Genomic DNA, 17,271 nt, shown 5'->3' with positions numbered 1-17,271 from the left:
ACATACACCTTCATAAACATTACACTTTTGATTTTGATAAACATGTTCGGAATTATTATTTCTTGATACACAAACATGATTCTTTCTTTTCATTAACCCGCCATTAATCTGCTTAGACTTCTTCCTTCTGCCAGCTTTGGCCCTGTAAACACTGCGATCAGTACATTTTAAATCCTGTTTCGTGCAGCTCATTGCAAAAATAAGAATGTTACATGTGTCCCTTGTACCTTAAAGGGTTAAAATGAAAATGCATGTTTGCTATAACATGTGTTTCTTTCAAAACTGCACACTGAGCCCCATGTGGCTGATGGAAGATCGGCTTGATTTGCTCCAATCACGTTACTGCATCTCCGTCCTCGAGGAGCCCACTGCTCCGCACTCATTAAATATATATCAATTATCCCCAATCTAAACGATCAAGCAGATTAGTGGAGTAGAGACTGAGCCAGGGAGGGACGCACCTATTTGCTGAATTATTTCTTTAATGAATTGAGTAATTAGAAGAAATCTGAGATAAAACCACCTAATTCTGAAGGGTGAAGATGCATTGCAACCTAACGCTCATCAAAAGCAATTAGAAATATTACCATAGACAGCAGGGTTCAATTCCCATCCTAGCAGATCATCACAGCTTTCAGGGGGATGTGGGGCAGTGGAATTCCTTCTTTAATTCAATTTCGTTGAGTTTGTTTCTCATGCAGATGCCTTTATAGTGCTACTTGAAGCTTAGAGTTTCAATACATAACACTGCTGGCTGAATAAATTTACTGTACTGGCTCCAGAATGGTGCATCCAGTAAAGGCGCTCCACGTGGAGTGTAGGATGCACCCTATAGCCTGGACTTCACCGGTAAGAGTCCAGGCTATTCCACTGTTGACCATGAGTGGGAGTTCTCAGGGGGCAGAGCACAATTTACCGAGCGCCGCCCATGGGGAGGGGGGGGGGCTTAGGTCGGCCAGGTGCCCTCGGCTCACGGCGCACCAGAGACCCCTGTAGACTGGCCGGGCGCCTGTGGGCTTGCCTGTAAGCTGCCCAGAGCTGCGTTGTCCTCTGACTCTGTAACTCTGGGTTGGCTTCATGGCAGGCCTGCAGAGTAAAGAGAAGCGGTCGGCCAATGGCACACGTTTCAGAGGACGGCATGTGTCCGTCTTCGCCACTCCCATGTCAGCGGGATTTGGGAAAAAAAAGGGGTATAATTAATTGCCGACTACTAAATTAAAAAAAAAAGAAAAGAATTTTTTTTTTTTACTATAGTTCATGCAGCGATATTTCTGTGTCAGGGTTTGTGAGATATGAGACGTGAGATAAGACTTGAGGTTTTGTCTTTCAGAAGCCTCAGCGTCCTTTAAAATCCATTTGGTTTGCTATTTCTTGTGGATATAGGATCTTCATAGACCTGGGGGAGTATTTATTCAGAAACCACAAACCTGATTTCACTTCAGCACAGTCTTCAAGTTGCCATGGAAATGCAGGGACATGTGTTTATAGAAACTAGCCATAAAAATAGACGTGTCAGAGACAGCATCCCCCTGGCTTCACTGCTTTAAACTAATTTGATGAGTTTTAACGCTATTTCGAGCTCTTTAAAAATCCTGTGAATACTGCTGGCTTTATAAACACTTCTTCAGGATTTTTACACAAAGGCGCTGCGCAATGAGAAGGAAAGCAAAATTGTTTTTTTAAAGACTTTTTTAACATAAACACAGGGTCAGGGTCATTCAATGAGGTATAACTCACATTCCCCTAACCAGCTGGGTTTGTTTTTTTGTACTCTCTTGCATGGTGTCTGGATGTTTATACTCAGTGTAGGATGCTATGTAGATATTTGTTATTTCTTTGTGGTTTCTTAATACAGTTTTAATTTTTTTCTCCAAATTGAAAAGTCTAAATGCAACAAACAAGCTATATAAAAGTTTGCTATAGTTTGTGTACTTATACCCATGATTATATCATTTATAGAACATAGTTTCTGTGTGCTTTTACCACTCTTTACCATGCTGTGCTATACTACACTTTGCTGTGTGAGTCCAGTTCCAGGACTTGGTTGCTAAGGAAACAAGCTCTTTCACTGAACAGAAGACAAGCATTTAACGTGTGCTCAGAGGTTTGTTCGGCTGCGTTTCTTCCAGTACTGTTGACTATTCAGGAGCAACAGGACAATCCTTCTGCTAACGACAGATATTGTCACTGTTTCTAATCAATACAAAACCATTCAATCAGTCAGGAGGCAGGAAGAACCTCAAACGCGTGTCCCATTGTGACAGTGAGACGTGAGGGTCAGATAATCTACACAGTAATACCTCCAGTGCCTAGACAAGCAAATTTAATTCAGTTTAGTTAGCATCAGTAATAAAGAGAGACCTGAGGAAATGTGAAAGTCCCTTATGAGTAATGCCTAGGCCCCTGCCGTCCAGCGCTGCCTGAAAGCACAGCCTGTCTTTACCTCCAGGCATTTCCATGGTTTTTAAGTCTTGGCAAACCAGAAAGAAGATCACATGGGTGCTGGAAAAATAGTCCCAATTCTGGCATTAGCACAAAGCTGAGGGAGTCTGTCTGACTCTGCTCTTGACTGTCAGAGCATGGGTTAGGACTTGTTGTTTCGGAACGCCAGATATCTGCTCTCCACTTCACTGTGCTATTCAAGGGCTGGGATATATGCCTATCTATATAGCAGCACTCTCCAAGTGGCTCTGAGCTGCAGGAGTGTTGCAGCCCAGATGAATAGGTTATGTGTCACTGTCTGGAGCGTGACGCAGGAGGAATGGGTTATTCTTCAGTGTTTGGAGTGTGATGCAGGAGGAGTGGGTTATGTGTCACTGTTTGGAGTGTGATGCAGGAGGAGTGGGTTATGCGTCACTGTTTGGAGTGTGATGCAGGAGGAGTGGGTTATGCGTCACTGTTTGGAGTGTGATGCATGAGGAGTGGGTTATGCTTCAGTGTTTGGAGTGTGATGCAGGAGGAGTGGGTTATGCTTCAGTGTTTGGAGTGTGATGCAGGAGGTGTTATGCAGGAGGAGTGGATGTGGGTTATGCGTCTCTGTTTGGAGTGTGATGCAGGAGGAGTGGGTTATGCGTCAGTGTTTGGAGTGTGATGCAGGAGGAGTGGGTTATGCGTCACTGTTTGGAGTGTGATGCAGGAGGAGTGGGTTATGCGTCTCTGTTTGGAGTGTGATGCAGGAGGAGTGGGTTATGCGTCTCTGTTTGGAGTGTGATGCAGGAGGAGTGGGTTATGCGTCTCTGTTTGGAGTGTGATGCAGGAGGAGTGGGTTATGCGTCTCTGTTTGGAGTGTGATGCAGGAGGAGTGGGTTATGCGTCACTGTTTGGAGTGTGATGCAGGAGGAGTGGGTTATGCGTCACTGTTTGGAGTGTGATGCAGGAGGAGTGGGTTATGCGTCACTGTTTGGAGTGTGATGCAGGAGGAGTGGGTTATGCGTCTCTGTTTGGAGTGTGATGCAGGAGGAGTGGGTTATGCGTCTCTGTTTGGAGTGTGATGCAGGAGGAGTGGGTTATGCGTCTCTGTTTGGAGTGTGATGCAGGAGGAGTGGGTTATGCGTCTCTGTTTGTGATTGAGTGTAATGCAGGAGGAGTGGGTTATGCGTCTCTGTTTGGAGTGTGATGCAGGAGGAGTGGGTTATGTTGTAATGTAGGCTTTGACACTTGTGATTGTTTGTCTTTAGCAGGTGGCCTTTGAATTCTATAGCTCTGAGAATACGTGGGAGTTTGAATTAGTGCTCACTGAACTATGTATAGAAAGTAAACATGTCAAGTGGAAATGACTGTGTTTGCGAGAGATAAGCTCAAAGATATGGTTTCGACAGATGTATTATATCAAGCTTTGACAAGAGAATATAAATGTACTGACCTGTATTTAAACTGTGTTATATATCAGATAACTTGTCCATTCTCTTAAATCTGCTGTTTGATGCTAGTGACTGCCTAACACAACTAAATGTAAAAGAAAGTTTAATACATGTAAGTTTGTGCTTTGTAATCAAATTAATGGAATCTGGTAAAGTCACTGGTGTCTTCTTTTTTTCGATGCGCAGTGGGCAGATTCTCTCCTCTTCAGGCCTGGGTTTGAATCGTGGAGAGTTGGTCTTTATTCTGAGCTGGTCTCGTGCAGGCGGTTTACTGTAACAACGTCAGTAATCCGTTCCCTGTGAGCCAGGTTCAGATTCTCAAAGGCCCTCTTCCAGGGCTTACTATCCACCAGGCTGCAGGGTAAGCCAGCTGCTGCTATTGTTTGTAAAGAGAGCTGTTGTGTTCACCACAGTGTAGGGAACAAACATTTTAACAGATGTTTTGTTCATGTTAGAAAACGTGTTTTTTTCTGCTTTGCGGAATAATATCTTGCTTTGACAGAAGGTTTTACCAGGTTTTGCAGTTTTGTTTGTGCACAGTTTGTCTTGGGTGCTGAACACAGAATCCACTGTGGCAGGCTGCTGTCTGCAGGGGGGCCCTGCAGCTGTTTGTGTAACGTTACGGTTCCCAGGTCTGCAGGCAGCAGATTTTTAAGTGTCCATGTTTAAAACTGAAGCCATACTAAGCAGTGTTCTGAATGATCACACTGAGGCACAAATTGAACTGGGAGTTTGACAAATGAGATTTTTTTTTTCTACTTTCTCACAGAAGTAGGACTCATTATATTTGAAATTTGCGTTATTCAGGAGTGTGGCATCCCACAGGCGGTCGCATCATCTTCTGATGGCATTGGGTTCAATAAAGTGGTGTATTTGATATACAATGCATGTGTGTATATGATTGTAGTATACCATGTATACGAGAGAGCAAGTGGAAAGCACTGTTCACAAACACAGCAAAGTTCATCTACAGTTTCTTTATATTATTGTTAAAGGGTTACAGGCTGCCACTCCTAAAGGTACAAAACTTTACCGTTCCTCATTAAAACAAGAGCAAGTTGGGTCACTGACGATGTGCTGGGCTGCTTGTGCTCTACTATCTATCTGCTCAGTGCTGGGATCCTATTGCTCCTGACTGCTATGACCAGGGCTGGGGGCTGCATGTTACAGTGTGTGAACTGGGAGAGGAGATCGTGGGCAGCACATAGGAGGGAGGAGTCCCAGGGGACTGCCCCATGGTGTTCTGATACCCCCTTGCTGCAGGTTCTATAAGGGCACTGTAAGTTTTATTAGCCCCAGCAGGGGGAGAAAGGGGGGCTGCAGGTTGAGCAGGTGGAGTGAGGGGTGAGATGCGCTGAGTTCTCCATTAGGGGTTGGTTCACTGTGGGGGTGGCAAGGTAGAGAGCTTGTGTAAGAGGTGGGGTTTTACTTTAGCTTTGTTTTCTATCCTTGGTTGTTTCTGGGGCTATAATATAGACAGTAAGAGCAAGTGTCAAAGTGCTTGTCTATCAAACACTGCCCTAGATTTCTCTGTCCCAAAAGTGGAGCGAGTCTCTGTCAGAAAGTGCCCATGGGCTGCACCCAGAACCTTTTGGAAATATCAAATCTCCTTTTCTAATTCAAATTCCTTCTTCCCTTCAACCTGGAACACTGCTCTCTCTCCTTCTCTCTCCCTCTCTCTCCCTCTCTCTCCCTCTCTCTCCCTCTCTCTCCCTCTCTCTCTCTCTCTCTCTCCCTCTCTCTCTCTCTCTCTCTCTCTCTCTCTCTCTCTCTCTCTCTCTCTCTCTCTCTCCCTCTCTCCCTCAGTTTACATACACCAAGACCATAAATTGCTTTCTGTCACCGTATCCACAAAAAAATTTGCATAACATGAGTAGCAAGAGCTTCCATGGAGAGATCAGACTGCGTGCCGGACGAGGGGGGCTGATCACAACAGGGCTGGGGGTTACCATAGCAAACCCACAGCTCATTTACACTGGAATTGGACTTTGTTACGCTTATCACACTGAAGGCTCAGACACACACACACACACACACACACACACACACCCTTTACAGACACTATGAGACACAGGCACACATTCACACACAGACAGACAGACAGACACTATGAGACACAGGCACACATTCACAGACAGACGGACACACAGAGGCACACTGAGGTCATTGCTGGTTACGGCAGTCTAGTCTACAGTGGGGGGAGAAGCTAAGCTTGCTATAGAGCCTCTCTCTGCTTCAGGCTCAGGGGAGACCCTCAGTCCAGCTCCTTACGCTCCGCCATCGACTCCTTGATTATCTGAAACACAGCCAGACACACAATCAGCCCCTTTCCTCTAAGTGTGCTACAGGGCTGGATTTACAGTGCCCTGAACTACACTGTTCCTGTTGCATTTCAATACAAGTCTATAACAAAGGCATCTTGAACAAGCAGATAGTGACGCTCAGCCTCTTTGAAGACCTCCAGTTAATTTACATTTCACTGTGTCCTTCCTGGAGCTCACAAAACAGCCAGCAGAGGAATGGTCAACGAACCGCTGCACAAGGGAATCAGAATGACCAGGAATCTGTGGTAGCACTTTACATTGTGTCTCTAATTCCTCGATATGATGTGAGATCTGGCACTGAGGTGCAGTATTTATAGGTTATTTACTGAGGTGTAGTATTTATGGTAAACAAGGTAATATAATTAGAGACTTAGAAAATAGCATGTATGGAATAACTGAATGCAATAAATGTGCAGCGTTTAAATTAAATGATCATTCACAATGTGTTCTTTAAATAGAGCTGGATGGTGTGATATCTATCTATCCCTGTCTGCCCCTTTCAGCAAGGCTATGGTCACAAAACAGCATCCATTCACTGAGCTGTGTGGGTTATCGTGCCATTGATCTCACTGTAGACTAATCCAGAGAGAAGCTCTCACAAACCAAATATAACATCTGATTCCAGATTCATTTAGGCATCAAAATGGATTGCTTTTTACAAGAAGAATTTGTTCAGCAAAGTGCCATGGCTTTGTGGGAGCAGAGACCAAGGAAGCAGGACTCTAAAGCAGCATTGCTGCCTCCAGGTTAGTCATTAGCCTGCACTGCCCTCTACTGGTGCAACTGGGAACTGCTGACATCACCCCAAAATAAAATTCCCAGTCAAAGAAAATAAAATGTGGGTTTAGACTGGACCCCCGGCTCACGTACCTCCCCGGCTCTCATCTCCACGGTTTTAACCAGAACAGTCCTCTTCAAGGGAGGCTCGGGAGACAGTTTGGAGTCCAGGCTGGTCTCTGAGACAAAAAAGGGAGGAGCTTTAGAACAGAGTCCTCCTCTTTCAACATTCAATACAGAAGCTAAAAGACTTGGTCTTTATTTTAATATTCTGAATTCAGAGTATTTTAATATTCTGTAAAAAAAAAATTATAATAATCACATTTCACAAAATAATGATTATGTTAAATCTATACGATTTTAATAAGAGGAACTCTGTAAACGGCGCTATTAAATATAGTTGCATGTGACATTTAATTTCACAAATATTATTATTGTTGCGTCGCCATGCAGGAAACTGCATCAGGCCTGGTGTGTGGCGATCTTGAGGCCTGAACACTCCAGTCAGTTTAAATATAGGATAATTGGCCCAGTCCACTACTGACCTCGGGGCTGAAGGTTTGAGAAGCTTTGGACAGGAACAGTGATTCTGTGAGATAAAGTGAAAGACAAATTATTCTTCATCAGCACTGGAACTGCCCCCCCCCCTCCCCCTCCCCCCCTCCTCGCCTAACTGCCCCACCTCACCTCCTCACTGCCCCCCCCTCCACACTTACGTGGACTGCCCCCCTCACCCCTCCTCACTGCCCCTCTCTCCCCACCTCACTGCCCCTCCTCTCCTCCTCACTAACCCTGGGGTCCACTCCTCACTATTGGGACCCTCCCCTCTTCTTTGCTCCCTCCCTGGACGGGAGAACTGACTCCTCCTCCCCTTGTCACAGTCCCCTCCTCCTCCCCTCCTCACTGCCCCTCACCTCCTCACTACCCCTGCTCCTCTCCTCACTGCCCCTCCATCCCCTCCTCACTGAATCCTAATCCCCTCCTCACTGCCGTCCCCTCCTCGCTGCCCCTCGTCCCCTCCTGACTGCCCCCTCCTTCCCTCCTCTGCCCCTCCCTCCCCTCCTCACTGGCCCTCCCCTACTCACTGACCCTCATCCCTTCCTCACTAACCCCTCCCTCTCCTCCTCACTGCCCCTCCTCCCCTCCTCACTCCCCTCCCCTCACCGGCTCTCCTCTCCCTCCAGCAGCTTCCTGTAGGTGGCGATCTCGATATCGAGGGCCAGTTTGACGTTCAGCAGGTCCTGGTACTCCTGCAGGTGCCTTGCCATCTCCTCCTTCAGGCTGTTGATGTCGTCCTCCAGCCGTGCCACGGACTCCTGGGAATTCGTAGACTCGATAGCAAACTGCTCCTCCATCTCACGCATCTGCCTCTCCAGAGACTCGTTCTGTCAGAAACACAATGTCAGGGTGGAGATCTACTGGAGCTGAATAAACTTTGGCACGTAATTTTACTATATATTCTGCATGTAGCCTCAAACAGTTGCTGTAACTGTATACTAGTGGGTGCTCTTTGATTAGTAATTTTTACCAGGAACGGAATCCTGAAGAGGCGGAATGCCATTCTGGACCACTGGAGCTGAAATCTAGAGATGGGATCTACTGGAGCTGAGATTTACTGGAGCTGAGATTTACTGTAACTGATATATACCTGAGCTGAGATCTACCAGAGCTGAGATCTACTGGAGCTGATATATACTGGAGCTGATATATACTGGAGCTGAGATCTACTGGAGCTGAGATCTACCAGAGCTGAGATCTACTGGAGCTGATATATACTGGAGCTGAGATCTACTGGAGCTGAGATCTACCGGAGCTGATATATACTGGAGCTGAGATTTACTGGAGGTGATATACACTTGAGCTGAGATCTACTGGAGCTGATGTATACTGGAGCTGAGATCTACTGGAGCTGAGATCTACCGGAGCTGAGATATACTGGAGCTGATATATACTGGAGCTGAGATTTATTGGAGCTGATATATACTGGAGCTGAGATTTACTGGAGCTGATATATACTGGAGCTGAGATCTATTGGAGCTGAGATCTAATGAGCTGAGATCTACCGGAGCTGATATATACTGGAGCTGAGATCTACCAGAGCTGAGATTTACTGGAGCTGATATATACTGGAGCTGAGATTTACTGGAGCTGATATATACTGGAGCTGAGATCTATTGGAGATGAGATCTAATGAGCTGAGATCTACCGGAGCTGATATATACTGGAGCTGAGACCTATTGGAGCTGAGATCTACCAGAGCTGATATATAATGGAGCTGAGATTTACTGGAGTTGAGATTTACTGGCACTGATATATAACAGAGTTGATATATAGTGGATCTGAGAGCCACTTGGGCTGGATCTACTGGAGCTGGATCTACTAGAGTAATGAGATATTAAACAGGGAAGAATAAAAAATATCAGGAAAAGGTACATGATATAAATGATCCCTTTAAGATGTTTACTTCTGATAGACTTTGAGCAAGTCCTGGTCAGGACTGATATACGATAACTGAGAGCTGTCAATCACAAGTCAGACTTGTCAGATCCTCCTCCAGACTCCAGATAACTATAGTTACCTAAAACCAAACCGGAGCAGCTAGTCCCTGAGAGGGAGCGTTGTATTCGTATGTACATTACTGAGCAGGTCTTGCATTACTCGGTTCTCACTGTCTGTGAGGCGGCTGTTGCTTTGTGCTGCTCTCTAGCTTGTGGAACAGAAAGAATGAAAGAGGAAGTGAAGTGACACTCACGCTTCCTCTAAGTGTCTCCAGGTCGCAGGTCATGCCCTGGATCTGACGCCGGTACTCATTGGCTTCCTGCTTCGCCTGCCGCAACGCCTCTCCATTCCTATTGGCTGCATCCGTCATGTCTGAAAACTGAAGAGGAGCCCAGAGCCGGGTCAGGCGAGGTTTTCACTTCTTATCTAGTTTAAAAACTAAAGAACTTGAGGATGTTAACATCCTTGTTTAGTAAAGCACCAGCAGCGTCTAATAGGACAAAACTTCTTGCATCATCACACTGCAGCAGTGCTTCCCAAACCCTTTCAAAGGAATGTCCAGAATCACAAGCACAGATACTTTACTGTGCTAAGCCATGCTCATCAAGCATGAAAAAGATTTCATCATTTTCTCAAGAGAACCTCTGCACTGCAATAGCAGACTAACTGAGAATACCTCGTTATAAAAGCTCAATGGAGGCGACATTTTAAAAATACATAAATCAGGCTGGCCCGGCCCGGTTCTGCCTCACCTTGGACCGGTACCACTCCTCAGTCTCCTGCATGTTGGAGCTGGCCATGGATTCATACTGGGTGCGAATGTCCCTCAGCGCTGTAGTCAAGTCCGGTTTGGACATGTCCATGTCCACATGGACCTGCTGGCTGGACATCTGCTGCAGGATCTCTTGCAGCTCCTGGGGATATGACAGCAAAAATACAGCCAGTGATCACACAGAGAGGCAGAGAACGGACCGGACAAGAGAAACATGAACATTCACAACAGCAACACGTCCATGACCAATTACACAAGTAATAGAATGGCCCTTGTTAACAGACACTGCGGTCATTACTGAGCACAGCGCTCATCACAGAGTCCAGCGCTCATCATTGAGCACAGCGATCATCACTGAGAACAGCGCTCATCATGGAGCCCAGAGCTCATCACAGAGCCCAGCGCTCATCACTGAGCCCAGCGGTCATCACTGAGCACAGCGGACATCACTGAGCCAAGCGCTCATCACTGAGCACAGCGGACATCACTGAGCCCAGCGGTCATCACTGAGCACAGCGCTCATCACGGAGCCCAGCACTCATCACTGAGCACAGCGCTCATCACTGAGAACAGCGCTCATCACTGAGCACAGCGCTCATCACTGAGCACAGCGGTCATCACTGAGCCCAACACTCATCACTGAGCACAACGCTCATCACTGAGCCTAACACTCATCACTGAGCCCAGCACTCATCACAGAGCCCAGCGCTCATCACTGAGCCCAGCGGTCATCACTGAGCACAACGGACATCACTGAGCCAAGCGCTCATCACTGAGCACAGCGGTCATCACTGAGCACAGCGCTCATCACGGAGCCCAGAGCTCATCACTGAGAACAGCGCTCATCATGGAGCCCAGAGCTCATCACTGAACCCAGAGCTCATCACTGAGCACAGCGCTCATCACTGAGCACAGCACTCATCACAGAGCCCAGCGCTCATCACAGAGCCCAGCGCTCATCACTGAGCCCAGCGGTCATCACTGAGCACAACGGACATCACTGAGCCAAGCGCTCATCACGGAGCCCAGCGGTCATCACTGAGCACAGCGGACATCACTGAGCACAGCGCTCATCACGGAGCCCAGAGCTCATCACTGAGAACAGCGCTCATCATGGAGCCCAGAGCTCATCACTGAACCCAGAGCTCATCACTGAGCCCAGCGGTCATCACTGAGCACAGCGCTCATCACTGAGCACAGAGGAAATCACTGAGCCCAACACTCATCACTGAGCCTAACACTCATCACTGAGCCTAACACTCATCACTGAGCCCAGCACTCATCACGGAGCCCACTACTCAACACTGAGCACAGCGCTCGTCACTGAGCCCAGTGCTCATCACAGAGCCGAGCACTGATCACGTAGCCCAGTGCTCATCACTGAGCCCAGCACTCATCATTGAGCCCAACGGTCATCACTGAGCCCAGCGCTCATCACTGAGCACACGTTGCAGAGATTGTTGGACCAGTTATTGGGATTTCAAGGACAAGTTCATCAGGTCAAACTCAGCCGGTATGGATGGAGCGCAGGAGCCTCTTACCTCATCGTGGATTTTGTTGAGGAAGTTGATCTCCACGTGCAGGGCTTCAATCTTCCTCTCCAGAGTAACAGTGTTTAGCGCAGCCTCATCAACATCCTAGACAGACAGACAGACAGACAGACAGAGATAATGATGTGAACACAGTTCCAACAACTCCTTCAATCTGTACCCCTCTATACTGTAACAGAGCCCCCAACTCTCCCTCAATCTGCACCCCTATATACTGTAACAGAGCCCCCAACTCTCCCTCAATCTGCACCATTATAAACTGTAACAGAGCCCCCAACTCTCCCTCAATCTGCACCACTATATACTGTAACAGAGCCCCCAACTCTCCCTCAATCTGTACCCCTATATACTGTAACAGAGCATACTCTCGAACCCTGCTCACCTGTCTGTAGGAGTGCAGATTGGGGTTAGGGTTAGGGTTAGGGTGTGTAGGAGTGCAGTTTAGGATTAGGGTTAGAGTTCAGGTTAGGGTTATGGTTAGGGTTAGGGTTAGCGTCTGTAGGAGTGCAGGTGCTCACCTGTCTGTAGGAGTGCAGGTTATTCTCAGCCTCCAGACGCAGATTGATCTCATCCTCTAATCTGGGAATGAAGAACAGGGTGGAATTCAAGTGCACTGAAATAACCCCTCCCTTCAGGAAGAGCATCTCGCTGCAGAGTACAGCCCTTAAGCAGCTAGCAAAGACAGGGTTGGTTATTTGCAAACAAAGTATTCTTACTATTGCTGTGTTTCTTTATGAAAATTATTCACTAAACTATTATCAGACCTTGGGAAAGTTTTCTTTTTTTTTGAAACAGCAACAATTTGCTTTTTGCGAAACCCTTCAATGATGAATACAGATCATTGACGCTAACTTAACACATCAGTTTTTTTCATTGTCTAGCTTTTGTTTCAATGAACACGGAAAGAGAACCATGGGGTGACCATTTCCCTAGCCACTGGAGACATTTCTGAAGCGAGGAAAAGACTCAGCATTATTTGCAAGTGTCACGAGGCACAAAGATCAGAGCAAATGAAAAGATACTAAACTTTTTGCAGCTGGAAATGTGCCCCTGCTCTTCGGTGGCCAACGCACCAGACACCAGACGTCTCTTTTGTTGTTGTTGTTCTTTGCAGGCCCACTGCCACTGAGCCTGACTCAATCAACTCTGGGTAGATAGTCTGTCACTACTTCAGCGCAGTATAGCTTCACACACAATGGCAGCCTCTGTGTGGGGACGGCTATAAATTGTAGCAGCGGGATAAACAGTCCTCTCCCTTTCTCTTATTATTTCCCCTGGTCCTTTCAAAGGGAAAGATTTATCAAATGGAGACGTGATTCCGCCTGTATCCATCTATAGAGGGGGGCTGTATTAATAGGAGAGGGGACCAACCGTGGGACAGACTCTGTGGGAAATAAATCTTTGTGAATGTGTAGTGAGGTGTGAGGAGATGCACAGTGAGGTGTGAGGTGCTGCACAGTGAGGTGTGAGGTGTTGCTCAGTGAGGTGTGAGGTGCTGCTCAGTGAGGTGTGAGGTGCTGCACAGTGTGGTGTGAGGTGCTGTGCAGTGAGGTGTGAGATGCTTGCAGTGAGGTGTGAGGTGTGAGGTGCTGCACAGTGAGGTGTGAGGTGCTTGCAGTGAGATGTGAGGTGCTTGCAGTGAGGTGTGAGGTGTGAGGTGCTGCACAGTGAGGTGTGAAGTGCTGCACAGTGAGGTGTGAGGTGTGAGGTGCTGCACAGTGAGGTGTGAGGTGCTTGTAGTGAGGTGTGAGGTGTGAGGTGCTGCACAGTGAGGTGTGAGGTGCTTGCAGTGAGGTGTGAGGTGCTGCACAGTGAGGTGTGAGGTGTGAGGTGCTGCACAGTGAGGTGTGAGGTGCTGCACAGTGAGGTGTGAGGTGCTGCACAGTGAGGTGTGAGGAGCTGCACAGTGAGGTGTGAGGTGCTGCAGTGAGGTGTGAGGGTGCTTGCAGTGAGGTGTGAGGTGCTTGCAGTGAGATGTGAGGTGCTTGCAGTGAGGTGTGAGGTGCTTGCAGTGAGGTGTGAGGTGCTGCACAGTGAGGTGTGAGGTGCTGCACAGTGAGGTGTGAGGAGCTGCACAGTGAGGTGTGAGGTGCTGCACAGTGAGGTGTGAGGAGCTGCACAGTGAGGTGTAAGATGCTGCACAGTGTGGAGTGGATTCTCAGTTAGTCAGTTCCACTTATCAAGGCAGGAAGGCTGGTAATTCCACCCTCAATTATACCATGAGGCTGCTGCCACTTAAATAATACAACTTGCTGAGTGTATCAGACCATTCTGCCCTATAAATCACAGCTGTCTAACACCATCCACTGCGGTGATTCAGATCACCCTGATCACTGACTGGTAAGGTACGGCATGAAAATGAATCCTCACCTTATCTTTGATAAACTTTTCCAGATCTACCAAGGTCCAGATCTATAAATATGTTTCACCACTACTCATTTACAACACAAAAGAAATCTTAAAAACTGACAGCTAACAATCTAACTAGCACCAAGCAATTGTTCTTTTCCATTTGGCAAAAAAAGCATTTCAACAGTGAGAGAGAAGTGTGAACTGAAGAAAATTCTTTAGTTTGGTAAAATTGTCCAGAAACTGAAAACACTACAGCTATGGGCAAAAGTTTTGCACCACCCTATAGAAAGAATTAATTTGAATAAAACCTGCTGAATAATGTTACATTAACATATTAAATTGCATACTGCTTTGTAGTTTTCCATATACTTAACGAGAAACTGACAAAAATTGAAAAAAGTGACATTTCAATATCTAACATGAAATACTGTACTGCTATTGTGGCTTCCAGTAGACTTTTGCGATATCATTTTGTAGTTTTTTTGAATGCATGATGTTAAATAAAATATCTAAATAATGTTCATATATTACTCTTTTTTATTACATCTCAATCTTAAAAATCTAGGCAATGCAAAACTTCCTATATCTGTACAGCATATAGACTCAGGCTGAGGGTCTGAGTGCAGCAGCCAGCCAGCCGGTCCAGGGTGCGAGCTGTGGAGTGATGGAGGGGAGGGGAGTGTGAGAGGGAATAAGGACAGGAAAAGCTCAGCTTACTTCTCCCGCAGGTTGCCCAGGTCCTGGGCCAGGTTGTCCCTCTCGATGTCAGTCCTGGCCTTGGCGGTGCTGAGCTGGTCCACCTGCTTCCTCAGCTCCTGCAGCTCCTGCTGGTAGATGTGTCCCAGCCTGGTCGGTCCCTTGCCCCTGATCTGGTTCAGCTCTGCCGCCAGCACCTTGTTCTGCTGCTCCAGGAAGCGCACCTTCTTGATGTAGCTGGCGAAGCGGTCGTTCAGGTCCATCATCTCCACCTTCTCGTTGGTGCGGGTCTCCTTGTATTCGCCATTGAGGGCGTCGGCCAGGGAGAAGTCCACCCGGTCCTGGCTCAGCCCCAGCGCAGAGCTCTTCGTCCGCCCCATGGAGACCCGGGGGCTGCTGGAGAATAAGATGGGGCCGTAGCAAGGGGAGCTGCCCAGGGAGTACTGTCCGCTCGACTGCTTCTTCAAGCCCCGGCCCAGAAACATCCTCCTGTAGGACGACACCCTCTGGGTTTCTAGACTCATGGCACTGGCTGGTTAAGTGGGTCTGCTGTGGCTTTGCAAATAAACTCCGCTCTGTGCATCTCAGAGTTTTATAGACAGGGGACCACCCAATAGCAGAGGGGGCGAGGGGGAGAGGAGGGTGGCTGGGGAGGTGTGATCCTAGTGTCTGCCAGTTACACTGCCTCCGCACAGCTTTCAGACTACTGTCATGTGGATACTATGAAAGAACTTTAGGTACATTTTACTATCTGGCATACTGTCTCTCTCTCTCTCTCTCTCTCTCTCTCTCTCTCTCTCTCTCTCTCTCTCTATATATATATATATATAAGTTGTAGATATATATAATATATAAGAATATATAGATATATATATAATATATACCACTGTAGTGTTCCATGATAAAAGCATATCAGTGTTTAGTTAATTATAGTGAAAACCATGTGAAAGCATGAATAGAGCTGTTTAGGGCTTGTCGAAAAGGCACTCATTGTTCCAACTGATGTGACAAGCAGACAGGAATATATTATTGTAAAGGAAATGAAATAGAAATCAGGAGATAGAGACTGATGGTCAATGACAAGGTTTCACGTGGTTAATGTTATGTAGCTAGATACTGTGGGCATGTAGCCTTGCAGACTGGCAGCTGGGTCAGTGCAGGTACTAGGGCAGAATGGAAGCCAGGCACACCATGTCCCAGTAATGTTCCTCAGACAGGTCAATGTGCTACAGACTCCTTCTTCAAAGCGTAATGATTGTAACTGTGCTCTTTGTGTCCATCCTCATTTGAATTGGAACCAAGGTGTCAGCATTCATGCTTTGAGATTTATCTGGATGGAAGCTCCTGGACTGTAGTGAGGGGCTGGGAAAGTGCTTGAGAGCTCGCTGTGTCCCAGGAATCAAGGGAAAGAGCTTGAGGGCTTCTGTGTCCCGGGGATCAGGGGAAATGGCTTGAGGGCTTCTGTGTCCCGGGGATCAGGGGAAAGGGCTTGAGGGCTTCTGTGTCCCGGGGATCAGGGGAAAGGGCTTGAGGGCTTCTGTGTCCCGGGGATCAGGGGAAAGGGCTTGAGGGCTTCTGTGTCCCGGGGATCAGGGGAAAGGGCTTGAGGGCTCGCTGTGTCCCAAGGATCAGGGGAAAGGGCTTGAGGGCTAGCTGTGTCCCGAGGATCAGGGATCCAGGGTGTCAAGAAATGCCATTAAATCAAGAACTAACACACCAACTAAATACCAGGGTTATTGTTTGGATTATTAAAAAGTGTCATTTACAAAATAACTATTTCTTACTGGAATAGTTGGGATGTGAAAGCGGTCCGAGTGCCCTTACAATGTCTATCAATCTGCTTTACTCCGATTCTTGATTGCTGAGTGTTTAAATATATGCTCACGAGTACAGAGAAAGCACAGTTGCTGTAAAGCATGGGGGGGGGGGGGAGTGTAATTATCCAGTAAAGCAGGGCAAGTCCCTTTAATGAGTTAATGCTACAGTTCAAATCAACATCTAGAAAAATACATTTTGTAGCAAAATCTATTGAGGGGAATGAGAAACATCACAAGACGCATCAGCTATGTATCTGTGAAGGAATACATGCAAGAATATGTCTCGCCAACAGTCCAATAATATATTCAGTTTAGTCCCATATTTTAAGAGTGGGGAGTGCAGTCTGTCATCAGAATTATAAGACAATGATTGCTTTATTTCTGATCTCTAGTCATTTCCTCTGTCAGGTATTGTTGCTGGATATTCACTGTTACAGATATTCAGATATTCAGTGCTGTCCTGCTAGAAGATAGATAGCCTGAGAATAATGCATAGAAACGAAGAAGTTTCTTTAAACCAGCGTAGTGCCAGATATCACGTTTAAAAACCAAACTGCATGTTTACTAAGAAGCTAATGGGAGTGTAAAATTGGAAAGATTTCTGTATTATTTTGTAAGCTACAG

General features: G+C 46.8%; 1 protein-coding gene across 1 annotated transcript; it reads right to left on the bottom strand.

Moving 5' to 3' along the window:
* Positions 1-5,587: 5,587 nt before the first annotated feature.
* LOC121302038 (glial fibrillary acidic protein-like) lies at positions 5,588-15,402 on the bottom strand. Its single transcript, XM_041231834.1, has 9 exons — positions 14,852-15,402; positions 12,301-12,361; positions 11,774-11,869; positions 10,213-10,374; positions 9,714-9,839; positions 8,126-8,346; positions 7,507-7,550; positions 7,055-7,140; positions 5,588-6,156 (listed from the first exon to the last, which is right to left on the bottom strand). Exons 1-9 carry the CDS (start codon positions 15,352-15,354, stop codon positions 6,115-6,117), a joined length of 1,341 nt encoding a protein of 446 aa, XP_041087768.1. The 5' UTR covers positions 15,355-15,402; the 3' UTR covers positions 5,588-6,114.
* Between the last annotated feature and the right edge of the window lie 1,869 nt (positions 15,403-17,271).

The sequence above is a fragment of the Polyodon spathula genome, chromosome 28, assembly GCF_017654505.1.
Source record: "Polyodon spathula isolate WHYD16114869_AA chromosome 28, ASM1765450v1, whole genome shotgun sequence".
NCBI classification, from domain to species: Eukaryota; Metazoa; Chordata; class Actinopteri; order Acipenseriformes; family Polyodontidae; genus Polyodon; species Polyodon spathula.
The sequence above is the reverse complement of the archived record's forward strand: the minus strand, read 5'-3'. Positions and strand labels throughout refer to the sequence as shown.